At 52.4% G+C, this 20,971-nt stretch overlaps 1 protein-coding gene across 1 annotated transcript; it reads left to right on the top strand.

Moving 5' to 3' along the window:
* Positions 1-34: 34 nt before the first annotated feature.
* On the top strand, positions 35-20,593 carry COLGALT1 (collagen beta(1-O)galactosyltransferase 1). Its single transcript, XM_006199074.4, has 12 exons — positions 35-419; positions 1,717-1,827; positions 2,584-2,701; positions 6,313-6,447; positions 7,614-7,818; positions 10,051-10,170; positions 15,823-15,899; positions 15,978-16,084; positions 16,344-16,476; positions 17,717-17,844; positions 18,574-18,780; positions 19,013-20,593. Exons 1-12 carry the CDS (start codon positions 157-159, stop codon positions 19,278-19,280), a joined length of 1,872 nt encoding a protein of 623 aa, XP_006199136.2. The 5' UTR covers positions 35-156; the 3' UTR covers positions 19,281-20,593.
* The last annotated feature ends 378 nt before the right edge of the window (positions 20,594-20,971 follow it).

The following is a 20,971-nucleotide window of genomic DNA, read 5'->3' as shown; positions in this document are numbered from 1 at the left end:
TAAGATCATTGGGAGGCGGGCCCAGGCAGCTGACTCACGCCGGGAGCTCTCCTCCCCTTTAAGGCGCGCAGCAGGGGCGGGGCACCCCGACCGCCCCTTTAAGGCGCGATCTGCGTCTGCCGGCAGAAAAGCGGCTTAAAGGCGACGCGTGGCGCGATGGCGGCGGCCCCACGCGCGTGCCGGCGGCACGGGAGGCCGCTCCTGGCGCTGCTGCTGCTGCTGCTGTTGGCGGTGCCGCCTCCGGGGGGCCCGCCGGGCGCTGTCGCCTACTTCCCCGAAGAGCGCTGGAGCCCCGAGTCGCCGCTGCAGGCGCCGCGCGTGCTCATCGCGCTGCTGGCGCGCAACGCGGCCCACGCGCTGCCCGCCACCCTGGGCGCGCTGGAGCGGCTGCGGCACCCGCGGGAGCGCACGGCCCTCTGGTGAGCGCGGCGCCCACCGGCTCCGCATCCGGCCTGCTGCCCCCATCCCGGCGGGTCCATGCCGCGCCCTGCCTGCTGTCTTGCCACCAGGCAGGGCCGGCCAAGACCCACGCGTGCCCGCTGCTTGTTGTCCCAATCGGGCGGGCCAGACCCGTGGGCGCCTTCCTTCTTGCTTTCCCCCAGCCCCATTAGGACCGACCGGAACCGCGCTTTTGCCCGCTGTCCCCTTTAGAGTGGGTGGGGCCGCTGCCCTGCCTTCTGGCCCGCCATTAGCATATCGGCGACCATGCGTGCCGCTCTGTCTGGAACTAACCCCCTAACCCACTAGGGAGCACACACAGCTTCAAAAAAGGGAAGCTTGAGGGCCTCCCCCTTCCACCCCGCCCTGGGGCGTTGCCGTGGCCCACATCACACTTATACTAACTGAAAGTCTTTCCGCTCCTGCTGCTGTGTGGATCTCCGACCCCCGCCTGAATCAGAACCCCTGCCTTCTGACTGGAGTTGGGGTCGGGGTGTACAGGACAGGTGACAGAGAAGGGAAAGTAGATCCTTCCTGGAAGCCGAATGGGGCAGGGCCATGAACAAATCTGACTGGTGACTTCTTGCCTCCTGCTTCACTTTCCGCAACTGGAAAATGGGGTTATTAATATAATTCTGGTTGGGTTTGTCTCTTAAGGTGAACCAGTTAATGAGTGTGAAGCCCTTGTGCCTGGCATCAGTGACCAGAGCTGTAGTTATTATTATCATTATTGTTGTTAATTATTGTTATGACTATTATCCTGGTTGTCGACTCAACAGTTCATTTGGGAGAATAGCTCTCGGCTGAGTAGTCAAACTAGATTCCTAAATATTCCCCTTTCCTCAATCTTGGATAATCCAAGCACACAGGTGGTGTTTAAGAATGTTTGTTGAATGAATGAATGACCACAGCCCACTCTGAGGTGGGTTAGCTCATAGGAGAGAATCGTGGAAGGCGGGGCAGGGCTGTATGACATCTATTTTTATTAAATCACACATATTTAGTACCAAACATTGTTATAAGTTCCTAGATGCTCCCTAGTACCATATCATCTAAATGTGTTTTTCCAAAATTAGCTCACTTAATCCCCTTTATAGCCCAGTGAAGTGGGCCGTGTCCTCACCCTGTGTTACAGATGGGAAAACTGGGGCATGGATCAGGGAAGCATCTGTCTTGTCCCGGGCTATGCAGCTGAGACGTGGGATCCCTTGTGGTCTCCCTGCCGCCTGTCTTGCCTCCGTCTCCCTAACTTCGCTGACAGTCCCGCTCCATTTGCAGGGTGGCCACGGACCACAACTCAGACAAAACGTCAGCAGTACTTCGGGAATGGCTGGTGGCCGTGAAGAGTTTGTACCACTCTGTAGAGTGGCGGCCAGCCGAGGAACCCAGGTGAGCATCAGGCCTTGCCCTGACCCCCGCCCCCAGTTGGACTCGACTATACCCCTGCTCACACACTCTCCATGTCTCCCCATCATCCTGGGACAGACCCCAGCCCCCAGCCCCTGATGTTCCAGCCCCACTCTGCAGCCTTAAGCCCGGGCTCTGACGACTCTGACCCCAACTCATCTTCACCAATGGGCCGTAATCCTCACTCCAGACCTTTGCCCCCATTGTTGGCTCCACTGGGAATTCCTTCGCTCTCTGGTCTTTCTGGTGGACGCCCACTGCTTTGTTCCCTGTGTCACTCAGCCCTGGCACCAGCTCTGCTGCTTAGCTACCCCATGAGCCCCAGGCAGTGTGGACCCTTGTTTCCTTTCACTCTTTCAGAATTTATTTCTGTTCCCACCCACTGCCCAGATCAGGTTAGGAGTCTGGAAGGACAAGCTTCAAGTTTTCTTCTGCTCTGTATCTTCTCTCCCAGTGGCTCCCCCTCACCCTTGGGGATGTCCTTGCAAGTCAGTAGAGGCCCCTTCCCCCTTCTCCAAACTTTCTTCCTCTCTGGGCTTTTGCACATGCCTTACCCCCTACTGGGAACAGACCTCCCTCCTCCTGTTTTCTCCTTGCTTCTTCCCATCCTTCAGATCCAGCTTATACCTCCCCTCCTCCAGGAAGCCCTCTCTGACTAACCCACATGCAGCCAGCTCGGGCCCTCTCTGGGCTCCCACAGTGCCCTGGGCTTCCCACATCATAGCTGCCTCTCCACAGGTCCTACCCAGATGAGGAGGGCCCCAAACACTGGTCTGACTCACGCTATGAGCACGTCATGAAGTTGCGCCAGGCAGCCCTGAAATCAGCCAGGGACATGTGGGCCGATTACATCCTGGTGAGTTTCTCAGCCAGCCAGCCCATGGATCCCAGCGGAACGTCTGGGGTGTCCGAGGGGAGGCGGAGCAGTGGGATATGGAGACCAGCCTTAACCCCATTTTCCAGTGGGGGAAACTAAAGCTCTGAGAGAGGGAGTGAGTTGTCAGAGGTGACACAACTGGTTAGTAGAGGAGCTGCGTTTTGATCCCGGGTCACCTGGGCTCTTAATCATCAAGAGGAAACGGGCTTTTGTGTCCCAAGCCAACCCCTGTGGTTGGACACTTGGGTCACCTCCACTTTGATCACCACCACCAGTGATGCAAGATCTCAGCGCAGGTCACCCTGAGAAGCAGGAGGACTGAGGCAGGGGCACGGAGATGTTAGCGACACTGAGATGCTGAGCCCTGACTTTCACTTCCTCCTCCTGGGCCCCTGGGGAGAAGGGGCCGGTTGAGGTTTGGAAACAATAATTTTGGGATACATGCCCACAGGTTATGAGTCTTCTGTGGGCTCCATCAACAAGTCCCCTTGACCTGGGCGTGGGGAGGGCATTGACAGCTGGGCGTGGCTTCAGGTGGGCCTGGCTCACCATGGAGGTCGAAAGCCTGCCACCTCTGCCTTTGTGGTCCGGTTGTCATTGTCGCTTCTCCTTATAAGATCATCAGTTGTTGGATATAGGGCCTGCCCTAATCTAGTGTGACTCCGGGTTAATTTACATCTTAATTACATCAGTAAAGACCCTATTTCCAAATAAGGTCAGTCACAGGCACGAGGGGTTAGGATTTCAACATGTCTTTTGTGGGCAGGGCTACCATTCAGCCCACAACAGATGGCATCACCAGGGAAAGGGAACGAGTGAGCCAGGGTCGGGGCTGCCCTTAGGAGGAGGCCCTAGCAGAGATCGGAAGGAGCGAAGGAGCTAGCCTTACTAGGGGCTGGGGACCAGTGTCAGAGGCAGAGGGAAAAGATCAGGGAGCCAGCTTGGGGCATTCAAGGACTAGCGAGGAGGCCAGCATAGCCAGAGTGGAGCGATGGAGGGGGAGATGCTGAAGTGGTGGGTGGGGACCAGACTCCGCAGGCCGAGGGAGGGATGTGGCTTTTACTCCGAGGGTAATGGGGAGCCATGGAGGGTGTGTGAGCCAGGAAGGACTCGGTTCTGATTCTGGATTTTCAGAAGCTCCTGTTGCTGCTGTGGGGCGCAGGGCCTGTCAGGGGCAGCAGGAGGCCAGGGTGGGAGTCTGGTTGGAGCTGTGGGTTCCAGATGCATTCTGAGGCCAAGAGGACAGGCCCTGCTGTATGTGTGTACCAGAAGGACCTCATACCCTGGCCTGAGCCCTCTGGGGAGGACAGAGCCATTTCCTGGGAGGAGGAAGGATGGAACAGGCTCCTCCTGGGAACCCTGTGAGTTGGTGCCTTCTCAGAGCGTTTTCTAGATGGTAAAGTGGAGACTTAAAGAGGAAACTGACAACCTGTTGGGTGGAACTCAGAACCAGTGAAGCACAGAGGTGGGACTAGAACCTCCCAGAACCATCTGGCCCGGGGCCACCTTGTCTGCCCCCTTGGGTTTTGCTTTCATGGTTGGAGATTAGCTGGTTTTCACTTTCTTCCCTCAGCAAACCTGGGTGGAACTCAAGGGTTTGGTTCACAACTCAAAGCAGCTTTTGACACACTGATCTATTTTTGTAACCGGGGACTTTGGAAATCCATATTGGAATGCGAAATTGTCTGGTGTTTTAAAATTATGATTAAGAAGACCTCTTTTTTTCTCTTTTTATGAACGCAGTGGATGTTACTTGTAAGAAAATAGATGAGAAACAATAAGAAGCTTAGAAAAGGGAAAAAAAATAGAAAACGACCCAAACCTTGTAATCTTACCTCTCAGAGAGACTCAGGCTTTGGCTGTGCTTTTTAATTGAGGTACAACTCACATAACATAAAATTAGCCGTTTCAAAGTGTACAGTTCAGCGGCACTTAGTGTGTTCATTGTGTTTTGCAACCATTTCTATCTGGTTCCAAAACTAATTTCCATCAGCCCGAAAGGACACCCAGTGCCCATGAGCAGTGACTCCCTGTTCCCCTCCCCAACCCCTGACAACCACCAGTCTGCTTTCTTTTCCTGTGGATTTGCCTATTCTGGACTTTTTACCTAAACAGGATCATACACTGTGTGGTCTGACTTCTTTCACTCAGCCTGACGTTTTCAGAGTTCATCTGTGTAATAGCGTGTGTCAGGGTGCCACTCCTCTTTATGGCTGAATAGTACTCCATTGTGTGGTTGGACCTACATTTTGTTTTTCCACTCATCTGTTGGTGGCCACTTAGGTTGTTTCCACCACTTGGCTTCTGTGGATAATGCTGCTTTAAACATGATGGTCACGTATCTGTTCAAGTCTCTGATTCCAGTTCTCGTGGTCGGTAACTGGGGTGGAATTGCTGTAATTCAATGTTTCACTTTCTGAAGAACTGCCAGCCTGTTCTGGCTGTTTTCACTGCATGTATATTCCTAGGTCGCAAATTTAAGTATCCACAGGGACAGGGCGGGATCATAACATGACTGCAGGGCTTGTCCCAAGGGGCAGCCACCTCCCACTTCCAGCTGGGGCTTGCCGGATGAGAAAGCCATTCCCCTGGAGAAGGCTGGAATTCTAGCTTTTGCTATTGTTTATGGCAAGTGATTCAAACGTTTCTCAAAACCCTGCATGGATAGCAGAAAGCCTATCTATGGGCCAGACACATTAAAGAAAAAAGAACCCGCCTCCTGATAGTTCTGTGATATATCTTGCCCCACATGTTTTCACATCCCGGTGGACAGGAACATCCTTACCTAGTGGTTTGCTGTGGCACGATTTTCAGTTGTTGCGGCTCATCCTGCAGCAGGGCAGGGCGAGAATTTCTCTGGCTGATTCTCCACTGCTAGATTCCAGGGTCATTCCTCATTTGTATGATGAATAGCCCAGCTGTGAATATCCTGGGGTGGCCTTTCTAGAAGGTGTTGGTGACACACAGTTTGAAGGGACCAGCAGGCATCTCCCACCATGATGACCTGGTTCATGGGTTGGGGAATTTCTTTCCAGGCTGCAGCAAACAAGTTATTTTTTTTCAACCCTAACATTCAAGGTATTAAAGAGAGAGAGGGAAAAAAAGCCTTATTAAAGACCCCATCTTTATGAATTTTTATTGGCAGTTAACTCACATAGGAAAAGGTGTGTTCCTCCTGGTCCCTCCCCGCAGAGGTAGATTCCGCCCCAGCCATCCTCCTCACTCAACCAGCACTGCCCGTCTTAAAAGTTCCCACAAATGGAGCCTCACATGGTGCATCTGGTGTCATTTCTGATGCCTCACCAGCGCTGTGTCTGTGGGATTGAGGAACCCACATGTATTGCTTCATGTTGTGTGGTCCATCCCTTTTCTTGCCATGCAGTGTATTTCATTGTGTGAATGTAACCCCGCCGGTTACTAAGGGGAGAGCTGTCCGTTGAGGAGCCAGGTGGCATCCTGGGCCGCAGGTGCTATTCCAGGTTCCCCAGAGCCCCAGGACTCTTGCCTCTGCCCCAGCTGTTCCAAGCTGTGGCCTAGCCCGGGTTACTCCGGTGGTGGCCCATGCTGACCGTGTGTTGGGTGTTTTGCAGTTTGTAGACGCGGACAACCTGATCCTCAACCCTGACATGCTGACCCTGCTCATCGCTGAAAACAAGACGGTGGTGGCCCCCATGCTGGATTCCCGGGCTGCGTACTCCAACTTCTGGTGTGGGATGACTTCCCAGGTCAGGGGGCTGCCAGGGTAGGGCAGGGGCCTGAGGGTGGTGGGGGCTGAGCCGAGCAGGTAAGGGCTGGGGCTGGAGTCTAACTTCTCATCTCACTGCCTCCTTGTGAACATTAAATAAACACCATTGTGCTAATCCTTAAAGAGCCCCTCGAGATGGGATCTCCATTGTGTGCTCTTCCTTCCTAATCCCTCCCATCTTCACCCCTGTTACTGAGGCAGAAACACAAAGAGAGGAAGGGACTTCCCTAAGCAAACATAGCTAGGGGTGGTGGTACCAGGACAGAGCTTCAGACATGGCTTCAGGCAGATGTGCAAACAACATTCCTCTTCTATGCCTTGGAAGGCTTCACTTTCAGACTCCTGGGGAATGATTCCAGTAGCATTCAGCCAAAGTCCACTCTGATTGAGCCTTGTCCAGTCTCCTCCTACTCCTGAACCAATTATTGAAGCCAGGAAAATGCCAGGCTCTGATTATCCCACCCCAGGGTTGAGGGTGGGGTTGCAGGCAAAGCCAAGGGGAGTGACGGGTGGGTGCTGGAGCAGGGCTGTGCCAGGGGAAGGGGGCTGGGTGGCTAGAGCCTGGACGTTGACCCAATCTGTCTCTTTTTATCTTTTTGTTTTGAATTGATGTGTAATTCACAAAATATAAAATTCACCATTTTAAAGTGAATAATTCAGTGGTTTCTATATTTTCAGTTTTGTCATCTTATATGCTAACAATTCCAATTTGTAAAGGCTATGAGAAAGAGAGAGGACAACTCTAGATTGTTCCAGAAGCTTTTAAAACCTATCTTCTAAAAGACCCCCCCCCCACTTATTGGAAGTCACGCTTCTGATGTTTAATTTTTAAAATCAAAAAATCTCAAATGTCCAGTCCCTTTTTCAGCTTTTTAATTTCTTTTCTCAAATGCTGCCTTTCTGATCAGAAGTGTTGAGCTGGGTCTGCGAGTAACTTTCCCTGTGTTTCTCTGCCATTGCCCAGCGACTGAGGCTCTAGGGTAGGAGACTGGCCTTGCCCAGAGCCCTGTGCTCAGTGAATGCCCACTGCACCCAGAAGCTGGCACTCAGGCCTTACTCCCCAGGTGTTCCATGCCTCCCATTGACCCGGGCCTCCAGCTTCACTTTTGGGAACCCCCATGCAGAACTCCGCCCCTCTCCCCACAGGGCTACTACAAGCGCACGCCCGCCTACATCCCCATCCGCAAGCGGGACCGCCGGGGCTGCTTTGCAGTTCCCATGGTGCACTCGACCTTCCTAATTGACCTGCGGAAGGCGGCATCCAGGAACTTGGCATTCTACCCTCCCCATCCCGACTACACCTGGTCCTTCGACGACATCATTGTTTTTGCCTTCTCCTGCAAACAGGCAGGTGAGCCCACGGGATTTGCCATCACGGGATGTCTGTCTGGTTGTTTGGGACCAGTGCTGGGCCCACACAAACTTCATAGAACCAGAACTGCAGGCTGCAGGGATGACTTCAGGTGTAGCTGTATCCAGGTGTTCAAATGATGTCCCCAGGACCCATTCTCTCTCCAGCTGTGGCTTTGCTGGGTGGCTTCACTCCCCAGGTCTTTAAGATCTACTTATTGAAGGTTATTTCCATTATGATATTTTCCTGTATTCTCCCAATTATCTGTAGTTGAGCATAATTGTTTCCTAATTGTATAATTAGAGGGAAAGAACTTTAAAGAGAAAGAAAATAATAGCCATTTATTGAACTGTCATTTATTTTAAACCACAGGTCAACAAACTATGGCCTATGGGCCAAATCTGGCTCACCATCTGTTTTCATACGGCCATGAGCTAAGAATGTCTTTTGGGTTCCTGGACCCAGTTCCTGTCTCTGTGTTCTTGGCAGGTTGGGGGTGGGGGAGGGTGTTCCCCATATCGGGAAGCAATTCTCAGACACCAGCAGGGTATCTGAGAATTCGCCTCAATTCTAACTCCGTTCTGACTCTTATCTACTAGGAGATAGCATCAGATTCCACAGATTAAAGGCTCAGTCTTACAAAACTGCCCCCTCCTCCCAACTTCAGATGCTGATGCCGGTCACAGGTCCAGGTTCTCATCTGTGATTCTGAGCAAATGGCTATAAGTCAGAAGTTTCCGTGACTCCTTCCTTGGGTTCTGCTAAATTGCTAGAGCAGCTCACAGAACTCAGGAAACCCATTTACTCACTAGATGACTGTTTATTATAAAAGGATATAACTCAGGAACAACCCAAAGGAAGAGATGCACAGGGCAAGATGTGTGGGAAGGGGTACGGAGCTTCTGTGCCCTCCGTGGGCATGTTGTTAAGCTCCCAGCACTTCCACGTGGTTACCAACCCAGAAATTCTCCAAATCCCATCCTTTTGGGTATGGAGGCTTCGTGACATAGGCACAGTTGATCAACTCATTGGCCATTGGTGATTGATCAGCCTTCAGCCCTCTCCCCTCCCCAGAGGTCAGGGGGGTGGGACTGAAAGTTTCAACCCTCTAATCTCCTGGTTGATTCTCCTGACAACCAACCCCCGTCTTTAGTGTGTTCCAAAGTCACCTTACTAACATAAGAAGCACCGTTAAGCTCTCATCACTTAGGAAATTCCAAGGGTTTTGGGAGCTGTGAGCCAAGAACTGTGGATAAAGACCAAATATATATGAGAAATAAGTTACAATATCACAGAATGGTTTTCCCAGTTTTAAATGGTTAGAAAAAAACGAAAAGAAGAACAGTATCTTGTGATACCTAAAAATTACATGAAATTCAAATTTCAGTGCCCGTAGATGAAGTTTTATTGGTACTCAGCTACGCCTATTAATTTAAGTATCATTTATGGCTATGTTCACATTCCCAAGGCAGAACTGAGTCATTGAGACAGAACTGTTTGGCCCACAAGCCTAAATATTTACGAGCTGGCCCTTTCATGAAAATTACTTTCATTGAGTTTTTCACTTGGAAAAAAGATCCACACTCATAAAAATTGAAGCCATTCGGAAAAGGGCACACACAGACAGAGGTAATGTTACTAACTTTTTGTCCAGCTGCATCTCCTTTTTGTGCATAAATGTGCATCTTTAAAAAAATTAATTTCTTCTAATTGAAGTATAGTTGATTTACAATGTTGTGTTCGTTCCAGATGTACAGCAAAGTGATTCATATATATATATGTATATATATTCTTTTTCAGATTCTTTTCCATTGTAGGCTATTATAGGATATTTAATATAGTTCCCTGTGCTACACAGTAGGTTCTTGTTGTTTGTCTCTATTATATACAGTAATGTGTAAATGATAAACATGCATCTCTACCATTCACCTGCTGTTTTGAGATTTGCTTTTTCATGGAATCCTGCAGGGACTGAGTCAGTACCAGTGCCAGACATTTGTGAACAGTTCTGGAGTTTTTTTTTTTATCATCCTGCCTGGCACTGTGAACCCCTGTTCTGGCTCCAGTTCCCAGGTGAAACACCGAGGGATCTCTGCCGGTTGTTGGGAACAGCTGGACCCATTTATGCTCCGGCCCCACACTGGGATGTGAGACTCATGCTGCTCTTTGGAGGTTGCCTCTGCTTCCTTATTGCTCTGTTTGTAATTTCGATTGTTGTTTCCTTGGCCCCAGAGGTCCAGATGTACGTCTGTAACAAAGAGGTGTACGGCTTCCTGCCGGTGCCGCTGCGGGCACACAGCACCCTCCAGGACGAGGCCGAGAGCTTCATGCACGTGCAGCTGGAAGTCATGGGTGAGTCTGCCTGTTCCACCCTGGGAGGGCTGGGTCGCCTCCCTTTCCCTGCTGTCTTGCATCTATCAATGAACAGTGACTGAGTGCCTGCTGGGTGCCAGTGTCTTTGCTGGAAACTGGAAACCTGGCCTGAACAGGTAGACGGTTGTCCCTGCTCCGACAGAGTTCTGGCTTGCAAGCAGCGGTGCACAGTTGCTTGGGGAAGTCAGGGGCTTTCCAGATGTGGCGTTAAGATGTAGGCTGAATAGCAGTTCACCAGAAAGAGGATTGCAGCCAGAGGGAGCAGCACGTGCAAAACCCAGGAGGCTGGAGGGGCTGTGAACTCAGGAGACAGGCGAGGTCAGCGGGGCAGAAGTGGGGCTGGTGAGCGGGCAGGGCTGGTAGGCAGAGCCAGGGCAGGGGCCTCAGACACTGGGCTAAGGAGTGGGCCTTTTCCCTGGGGCCAGTCAACAGCCAGAGTGGGTGTGGGAGCAGGGAGGACCTCAAGTGTCACTGATGCCACTTCATGTGCATGGCAGCCTCTGGGACATTGCCATTTCGGGCCATTTCCTTATCCATGCCATGCCAAACCCCAGCCCCACAATTGTTTGTTTAATATTCAGCTTAAAAGGACACTTTTTTTACTTGAATACTTTTATGCTATTCTGTTCTGTTCTATTCTATTCATTTTATTCTGTTTTATCTTATTTAAATGGAGGTACTGGGGATTGAACCCAGGACCCTGTGCATGCTAAGCATGCACTCTATCGCTGAGCTATACCCTGCACCCCTCCATTTATTTAAAAAAGGAAACTACATATTTTTTTTTACTAAAGTTGCAAGCTCATCTCTTCCTAATACATATACAAATAAATCCATAAACTATTAAACTAGCAGCTGTCCCTGTGATGGTCCCTGAGATGGACTGAGTGCACAGGGCTCAGCTGCCATTGAGGTTGTCTGAAGAGGGGGCTTCTCCTGCCCTGGGTGAGGGTCTCTGGAGCAACCGGATGGTGGTACAGCGTCCTCTTCTGTGGGGGCCTGGCCCTGGGCTGACCACCCACATCCCTGTGAAGGCCTGTGAAGCAGCACGGCCATCCCTCCCACTGCACAAACAAGAGAAACTTGGAGACCCAGGCTTCTGCCCTGGGGGCTCAGTTTCCCACTCTTCTCTGTTTCTAGAGGGTTCTGTCTATGGTTCCCCCTTGTGGCTGAAGATAAAATGACACCCTTCCCTCTTGGTTTTGAGGGGGCTTTGGGGGCCTTTTGAGGTGACAGTTGGAAACTGCAAGGCCACCAGGGTGAAGACCCGCCCATGACACCCACGTGTCTGTTGCATGTAGATGCCCGGGCCCAGCCCGGCAACCCCACCAGGCCGTAGTCGCAAGAGGTGGGTTTCTGCTTGTTGCCAACTCCCACCGGCGACTGGACCCTGTGAAGCCTCTCCATGGCTGTTGTGGTTTTCTCCTCACTTAAATTTTCACATGTATTTCAGTTGTTATTTCTGGTCAGGAAGCCATGCTGCTGTTATAAACTCAAACACACAGGCATGCGTATTTTCCCGTTTCTCAAGGGCCAGAGCAAAGCCCATAACACAGACAGAAGGAGGGTCTGGAGGTTCCAGATATCTGTGTAGATCCTGCCTTTATGCTCCAAGAGCAAACCGCCTTTCCTCTCCACCTGTGTGTGGGTTCCTGGTCCCCGGCCGTGCATGTGATTTTTCATGCGTTCAAAACCCTTTCATATGATGAAATCTCAAACTTACAGAAAAACTTGGAGCGATGCCCTCTGCGTATGGGGAATCCAGCAACTTGCTGCCTTCCCTACCTGCTCACGACCGTGGGGTGTCTGTCCCAGTCAGCCCCGCAAACCCAGCTGAGGATTTATCCTCTTCTTTGAGTTTCAGCACTCACAGTAGTGACAGGTCATGCATGTGCAACTTACTGATTGTATTTTTTGTGTATTATTTTTGAAACTGAAGTATTGTAGATTTACAATTAGTTCCAGGTGTACAGCATAGTGACTCAATTACTTACATATATATATATATATATATATATATATATATATATACACACACTTTTTCATTATAGGTCATTACAAGATAGTGAATATAGTTCCCTGTGCTGTACAGTAGGGCCTTGTTGTTTGTCTTGATTGTTTTTAAATCCTTGTCTCCAGACACAGGCCAGACCCTGGCCCTCCCCGGGGTCCCCCACTGCCCTGATTCCACCAGCTGACGGGTCATTCCTGTCTTGCGCTTCACATCCCTGGAGTCGCACAGTGTGCTGCTCTAGTGAGGGGTCTTCTGCTCAGCATCCCCGTCTGCGCTGTGCTGCTGTGTGTGACTGTGGCTTGTCCCCTTGTCTTGCTGCATGATATTCTGCGTAGACGTTCAGCCACAGATTTATTCACTCTTGGCTGTGTCATATGTCACTTTACCGGTCTTCTCCTGTGGGGCATGGAGGGCACTTCCTGTTTTTCTCAGCATTGCCTTGAGTTTCCCGGGCACTCGTGTGAGAGGGTTCTAGACCTGCATCAGTGGGTGCAAAGTTAGAAAATATCCACAAGATTGCCCTCACTTCTTAACACCAGTTGCAAAATCATGGGTCTCTAAGACCATGCTCAGGTTTGATGATTTACTAGAAGGACTCAGAACTCACTGGAAGCTGTTATACTCACAGTTACAGTTTATCATAGCAAAAAGACACACATTAAAATCAAAGGGAAAAGGTGCACGGGGCAGCATCCAGGAGAGTTTCAAGCAAAGAGCTTCCAGTTGTCCCTTCCCAGTGGAGTCACGTGGACAAGTGCTTGCTTCTCCAAGTACCAATGTGTGATGACACACATGGTGTACTGCCAACCAGGGATGCTCCCTGAGCCTCTGCGTCCAGGGTTTTCACTGGGACTCACACATGCAGACACAGCGGACTGCCGCGTGGCTGACCTCCACCTCCAGCCCTTGCAGCTGATACCAAGTAGCCCAAGACCTCCACTCTAAATCATACTGCTGGCATAGATACCCAGTGTGGCCCAAGGCCTGAGATAAACAAAGACACTTTCCAGGTAGGACATTCCAAGGGCTTCAACGTCCCTGGAGCTAGAAGCAAAGGCCAGCCCCCTCTCTCTTTTTTTTCAGTTGAAGTTTAGTTGATGTACAATATTGTGTTACTTTCTGATGTACAGAATAGTGATTCAGTTTATATATATATATATATATATATGTGTGTGTGTGTGTGTGTGTGTGTGTGTGTATATATGTATGTATATGTATATATATTCTTTTTCATTTTAGATTGTTACAAGATATTGAATGTAGTTCCTTGTGCTATACATTAGGACCTTGTTGTTTATCTATTTTATATATAGTAATGTATATCTGTTAATCCCAGACTCTTTAATTTATTCCTCCCCCACTTTTCCCCTTTGGTAACCATAAGTTTGTTTTCTACATCTGTGAGTCTGTTTCTGTTTTGTAAATAAGTTCATTTGTGTCATTTTTTAAGATTACATATATAAATGATATATGACATTTGTGTTTCTCTGTCTGACTTACTTCACTTAGTATGTTAATTTCTAGATCCACCCATGTTGCTACAAATTATTTCATTATTTTTTATAGCTGAGTAGTATTCCATTGTATACATATATCAATCATCTTTACCCACTCATCTGTCGATGGACATTTAGGTTGCTTCCATGTCTTGACTATTGTAAATGGTGCTGCTGTGAACACAGGGGTGCATGGATCTTTTTGAATTAGAGTTTTCTCTGGATATATGCCCAGGAGTGGGATTGCTGGATCATAGGGTAACTCTATTTTTAGTTTTTTAAGGAATCTCCATACTGTTTTCCACAGTGACTGCACCAAATTACATTCCCGCCAACAGTGTAGGAGGGTTCCCTTTACTCCACCCTCTCTGGCATTTATCATTTGTGGATGTTTTAATGACGGCCATTCTGACTGGTGTGAGGTGATACCTCAGTGTAATTTTGATTTTCATTTTTCTGATAATTAGCAATATTGAACATCTTTTCATGTGCCTGTTAGGCCAGACCTCTCTTGGGTCAAGTTCAATTCTTCACCCGACGGTGGGTCTAGGGGAGTTACATTTTTAGAATCGCTGGGCCATGGCTCTCTGGAAAGGCTGCACTGTGTTGCTCCTTCTGGACCCTAATATGCTCCATTTTCCCAGAACTGATAAGAAAGGGTGACAAGACCCCCAGCCTGCACAAGCAGGTCCTTTCATCCTCCACACCCCAAGGGGGCAGGCAGAGACTGAGAGAGAGAGGGAAAGGGCATCTGGGATTTGAACCCGGGGCCTCAGCTCTCAAAGCCTTGCTCTTGGGTCCCAGGCTCCCCTGAGGAGGGAAGGGGGTGGTCAGGAGCTGTGAAGGGCCCTGGATAGGAGGAAAGCCCCAGTGACAACGTCCCTGGGGAGGGCCCAGGTGGCGAGGTAGGAGGGGCCAGGTTGGCTCTGGGCCTCACCCAGGCCTCTGCCAGACAGAGGGGCCTGTGTCTGTTCTTCTAGCTCACACGGGGCCTTTGTTCTTGGGGAGACGGAGGCCACGCTCACCGTCCTGCTGGGCTTTTCTGGGCCAGCCTGGCAGACAGCCCAGAGCCTCACCAGGTCATAGCCCCCTGTGGATCTGATCCTTCTGTGGGAAGCCATCAGGGAAGTGCCCAGACAGGGCCCGGGGATATGATCTGAGCACTGTGCACAGCATCTAAAAGGGGAGCAGTCACGACCACCCTGAAATTCCTGGCGTACCTTGGCTGGTAGACATGTCCCTCCGGGCACATGGCCATCTTCTCCCTGTGTGTCTTCACACCGTCTTCCTTCTTTGTGTGTCTCTGTATCCAAATGACCCATTTTTATAAGGGCCCCAGTCATACTGATTAGGGCCCTCCCTCCACTGACCTCATTTGAATTTGATCACCTCTGTGAAGGTCCTATTTCTAAATAAAGGCACATTCTCAGGCACTGGGGGTCAGGACGCCAACATAGCTTTTCGGGGAGGACACAATTTAACCCATAACAATGTGTGATTTCATCTTTTCATGAAATAAACGGTGCTTATTAGCCTATTTTATAAACGAGGAAAGTCACTTCTTTGCTCATTCTGTGAGCGTGTACCTAGCTCTGTGTCTGGTGCTGTGGAGCCAGTGTGAGTGGACAGAGTCGGTATCCATTCAAGCTCATGGGAGATGGTCAGGGAGCTGGGGAGTTAGGAGAGCAGGGTGAGGCTTTGATGGAAGCCCAGGCGCTGTGGGGGCCCAGAGGAGCTAACTGACTCAGCCTGGGGAGCTCAGGAGACTTCTCTGCCCTCCCCACCCCAAGAAGGCAACTTAGCTAAGAACTCAGGCAGGAGGAGGACAGCAGAAGGAAGGGTATTTCAGCAAAGGTCCAGCGTGTGCAAAGGTCTGGAGGTAGGAATGGGTGATGGGGTGAGTCTGGAGTAGGGCCGACAGACAGAGTGAGTAGGAAGTGGAGGAGAGAGACTAACACTGACATTGTGGGTGGGGCTGGATCAGACAGGGCCTCCAGTACCAGGCTGAGCAGCTCAGGGTGACAGGAAACCATGCTGGGGCTGGGGAGGTGACATTGGGAAGAGGCTGGAGCCTCCCACCCAGTGACCCCAGTGACCCCTCGGCTTCTCTCTGCCCGGCAGTGAAGCACCCACCAGTGGAGCCCTCGCAGTTCATCTCGGTGCCCACCAAGACCCCCGACAAGATGGGCTTTGATGAGGTGGGCCGGGCTTTCCTGGGAGGTGAGGATGGGGGCAGGGGCCAGCCCAGAGGGTCCAACCGAGGCTCTGGGCCGCAGGTCTTCATGATCAACCTGAAGCGGCGGCAGGACCGGCGGGAACGCATGCTGCGGGCGCTGCAGGAGCAGGAGATCGAGTGCCGGCTGGTGGAGGCTGTGGATGGCAAGTGAGTTGGGGCCCAGTGGGGGAGGGGTGGCTCCGTGTGTGGGTGTAGACCACGCTGGTGGGGGTGCTGGAGGGACTGGGAGTCTGACCCTGCCAGGGGGTGCTGGCAGGTCTGCGCATGCGCATAATCCACGCCCTGGCCGGCCTGGCCATGTTGGGTCCTGGCAGGGTGCCAGTGGTGAAAGAGGGAAGGGAGCACTAATGGTGGAATCCCAGACAGAGAGCATCTTCCACTGACCCCCTCCTTTTTCCTCTTGCAGAGCCATGAACACCAGCCAGGTGGAGGCACTGGGCATCCAGATGCTGCCCGGTTACCGGGACCCCTATCACGGGCGGCCCCTCACCAAGGGCGAGCTGGGCTGCTTCCTCAGCCACTATAACATCTGGAAGGAGGTGGGTCCTGCAAGGGGGCTACTTAACAGCTCGTGTGAGGGAATCACCAGCATCCCAGGCAGGCTTCCAGAAATGCAGCAGGACACAGGGCCTGACTTCAGTGAATGTATCACCTGAAGCCTGGAGAGGGCAGCTGCTGTCCTTCCCCTGTGCAGATGTGGAGACCGAGTCTGGGGAGCCACGAACCTGGCTTTCAAAAGAGGTGGGGTCCAAGGCTGCTTCAGGCTCGGCCGCTGTCAAATACCTAGAGCCTGGGCTCCATGCTCAAAGCTTACTAGTAGGAGTAACAGCCATGTTGACGTTAACTAATGCAGACCCCACCTGGTTGTACCTCATTAGCCCCAGAGGCTCATCAGACACCTTTGGAGGAAGAGACTGTGATGGGCAAGGATGCCAGGCTGGGATTTGAACCTGGGACTATCAGGCGTGAGGCTAGATGGGGAATTTGGCATTTGAGGTGACAGGTGCCCAGCCAGGTTGCCCTCCTTTTCTGAGATTCATCATGGAAGGTGTGGGGCAGAGGTTGTGGTGTCCAGGTGGCCTTGGAGCCAGGGGGTACTTCGGTTCAAGTCTAGCCCTGCCTCTGAGAGGGGTGAGCTCTGTGAACAAGGAAGTCACTTCCCAATCTGAGCCTGTTTCCCCAGATGATGGAGTCACAGCTTCATGGTCAGTTGTGAAGATGCTCAGGTTAATTCATCCAGGGAATATTTGCCAAGCACTTACTGTGAGCCTCGCCTGGTGCTGGTGCTGGGGACACACAACAGCCACCCAGACAGACCCAGCCCCCACAGGGGGCCCACAGTCCTGGGAAGTAGGGAGTCTGATGATAAACCACAAAGAAATGAACAATGAAATAAGTGAGAGACACCTACTTGAGAGGCCCCAGGGTTATGAATTACCCTTAACTAGCAGCTTTGGCTGATAGTCATGGAGGACCTCTTGGGTGGGTGACATTTGAGTTGAGGCCTGAAGGGTGAGAGGGAGTCTGCCCGCTACTGTCTGGGGGAAGGGTGCTCTGTGTCAAAGGCACGGCACAGGCTCAGGCCCTGGGGTGGGAAGGAGCAGCCGGGCTGAGGCTGCCAGGCGGCAGGGAGGAGGCTTTGGCCAGGAGATAGATCCGAACTTGGAGGGGGCGATGTTTGCTTTTCTTCTGGTGCCCCAGAGCTTTTTAGCAGAACTGACTTCAGGGTCACGCCTGGCCTTGGTTTCTCTAAGATCTCAGTGGGTCCTCTCCTGTCAGGTTGTGGACCGTGGGCTGCAGAAATCACTCGTGTTTGAGGACGATTTGCGCTTCGAGATCTTCTTCAAGAGGCGCCTGATGAACCTTATGCGGGATGTGGAGCGGGAGGATCTGGACTGGGACCTCATGTGAGTGGGGCCTGGGTGGGGCCAGAACTCAGCGGTGTGGCCTAGAGCCTCTAGGTCTGAGGGCCTTTGCAGGTTAATAGGGAGCTTGGCAGGAGGACTTATTCTTGCCCTGGAAGTCTAGGGACCTGGCAGAAGCTGCAGGCTCCTTCAGGCTCAGAGCCTGTAGGGGTGGAAAGTATAATTGAGATTTGACCAGGAAGCCTGTGGGCGTGGCTAAGGAATTTGGGGGCGTGGTCTGGGGTGGGTGTGGTCATGGCTTGGGAGCGAGGCCAGAAGCCTTGGGGCTTGATGGAGCTCAGACTCAGGACTGTGCTAGTAATATGAATAGTCCCTGCACCCCTTCCTTCCTGACCACTCGCCATATCCCCTCACCTTCCTGCCTGCCCCCCAGCTCTCAACCCACAGCAGCTTCCCTCTCAGCCCTGGTCTCCTGCCTGTGACCCAGCCTCAGAGAATGTCCAGGCATCCTGCCCTCCCCAGCTGCAGGATCCTGCCCACATCCTCCTGAGGGCCCTCAAAAAATCCACTCTCCTCCCTGCAGGCCCCCGACCCCTGTGGTCCTGCTGTTCCCTGGTCTAGTCACACCAGCCTCCTCATTGCTCCAGATCCCCGCGCGACCCCCCGACCAGGGCCTGACGGGCTCACTCCATCCCTGACTTTCTGGGTTAGCATTCTTGGGCGGGCGGGCAAGCGGAAGGAAGGTGACGGGCCCCCCATCCTGCACCCCAGTTACGTGGGCCGGAAGCGGATGCAGGTGGAGCACCCCGAGAAGGCTGTGCCCCACGTGAGGAACCTGGTAGAGGCTGACTACTCATACTGGACACTGGCCTACGTGATCTCCCTGCAAGGCGCCCGCAAGCTGCTGGCCGCTGGGCCGCTCTCCAAGATGCTGCCTGTAGACGAATTCCTGCCGGTCATGTTCGACAAGCACCCAGTGTGAGCGGGGCTCGCGGGGGCAGGCGGGCTGGACTCTGGCTGTGTAGCTGTCCTGGGAGGAGGCGAGAGGCTCGCGGCTCCCTGGGAAGTGTCTTTTCCTCTGCTCGCTTCTTCCTTCACGTGTCCCGCCGCCGCCCACTGCTGTCTCCATCTGTCCCTCCACCACCCACTTCTCCCTCCATCTGGCCCTTCCCCTGACCCACTGCTGCCCCCGCGCCCTCCTCCCCTGCAGGTCCGAGTACAAGGCCCACTTCTCTCCCCGCGACCTGCGTGCCTTCTCCGTGGAGCCCCTGCTCATCTACCCGACCCACTACACGGGGGACGATGGATACGTGAGCGACACGGAGACCTCGGTCGTGTGGAACAATGAGCATGTCAAGACCGACTGGGACCGGGCCAAATCGCAGAAGATGCGGGAGCAGCAGGCCCTGAGCCGCGAGGCCAAGAACTCAGATGTGCTCCAGTCCCCGCTGGACAGCGCTGCCCGGGACGAGCTCTGAGAGCTCTGAGGGGCGGTGGCCCAGAAGCCAAAGCAGCCATCACAGGCTGGCCAGGGACAGCGGGGCCCTTGTGGATCCCTGGCAGGCCGCAGAGGACTCCCCTTACAGGGCGGTATCCAGCCGGCTCTTGCTCAGCAGTCACCTGCACGCAGGCAGCATTAATGGAGCTCCTACTGTATGCCAGGAACAGGTGGACTGGGTGGGAACAATTCATCTCCTTGCGTGCCCTTGCTGTGTTCCGGCAGTGAATGAGGCATAATTATTCCCTCCATCAGTGATTGATCCAGTCATCACGCATTATTGATCCCCCATCAAGAATCAGGCATTAGCGATCCCCATTCACTGTTTGAATTCATTTGAGTATTTATTGAGTGCCTGCTGTATGCTGGGCACCATCCTGGGCTCTGGGAACATTGAGATCAAGTTTTTTCCATTTCTCCAAATACATATTGAGTACCCACTGTGCCTGGTACTCAAGACACAAAAGTTATTATTGACTCGGTGCACCTATGGAGTGCCTGCTGTGTGCTGGGAGCTGAGCTTGGTGCTAGAGATGAAGATAAACAAGGTGCTTTTTCACTCTTTAATTGGTTTCTCCCCACACACATCCAGAGAGCACCTCCTGTGTGCCGGGCCCTCAGGACACAAAATAGGATGACAGCTGTTCCATCAGCGTGTTATCACCCACAGGTGTGCTGGGCCGCAGAGATGAACTAGATGAGTCCTTTCACTTCTTCACGCAGTAAGCATTTATTGGGTGCCTACTGTGTGCCTGACCTCACGGACTCCTGGTGGGGTTGTCAGAATTGGATTCCTCATCCCCTGCCCCTTTCATACAAGCTGTGTGCAGACAACATCCCCAGAGGTGGCTCTTTCCTCCCCAGGGGCAGCCATGAGTTCCAGCAACCACATGTCCTTGTGTAAGCCCCCCTAGATCCAGCCCCCCTGGAGGGGGCGAGGGGTGAAGCTGGGGGCGGGGTCTCCCACGCTCACCTCTGGTCCCAGTTGCTTGACCGCCCTGCCCTGCATCTCAGGTGTGGTTTCTGCCTGCTTGATGGCTTTCCTCTGTCCAAGCTTCTGGTGGGATCATGTGTTTGGGGCTTGGTGTGGGCTGAGCTGCACTGGGGCACTACCCCCAGCCTGGGCAGGACATCCCTTGGAACAGGCTGGAGGACTCACTGTGCCTTCAGCCTGAAACGAATGTTGGAGCCGGCCAGCAGTGCTTCACTCTCTGAAGGATAACTGCTGTCCAGGTCTGGTCCTGGATAACTTGCTTATTTTTGTATTAAATGTTCCTGGTTGGTTTTCACGTACATCCGTGTTGTCTTCTTGGTCTGATGCTCTGCACACTGCCTGTGCCCTGCCTACACGCCCCTGCGTCCCCGCCCCATTCAGGCCAAGATGTGCAAGGAAACCAGGTGCTGGAGAGAAGCCAGCTGGTGGAGGGAGTGTGGGGTGAGGATGGAGTGACAGCCTAGTGTCCCAGCCTGCCCCATAAAACATCCCCAAAATAGCCCAGGGACGACAGATGGTCAGCCTCTATCCTGCGGGGTCAATTGCAGGATTGTCTCAGATGACAGAATGAGGAAAGGGGCTGCCATAGTTTGGAGTCCCCAGAAAACAGACCCCACGATGAGGGCTTCAGTGATCCAAGAAGCAACTCCAGGAAGCTCGGATGGGGGCGGGCCCAT

This window comes from Vicugna pacos, chromosome 22, assembly GCF_048564905.1.
Source record: "Vicugna pacos chromosome 22, VicPac4, whole genome shotgun sequence".
In the NCBI taxonomy this organism is placed as follows: domain Eukaryota; kingdom Metazoa; phylum Chordata; class Mammalia; order Artiodactyla; family Camelidae; genus Vicugna; species Vicugna pacos.
This window is presented reverse-complemented; position numbering and strand designations above follow the sequence as displayed.

Excerpts from the sequence above, each read along its gene's own strand:
- COLGALT1 (XM_006199074.4), top strand. The coding sequence starts at position 157 with ATGGCGGCGGCCCCACGCGCGTGCCGGCGGCACGGGAGGCCGCTCCTG. Across the intron at positions 1,828-2,583 it reads CGGCCAGCCGAGGAACCCAG|GTCCTACCCAGATGAGGAGG; the intron begins GTGAGCATCAGG and ends GCCTCTCCACAG. Across the intron at positions 18,781-19,012 it reads ATGTTCGACAAGCACCCAGT|GTCCGAGTACAAGGCCCACT; the intron begins GTGAGCGGGGCT and ends CCTCCCCTGCAG.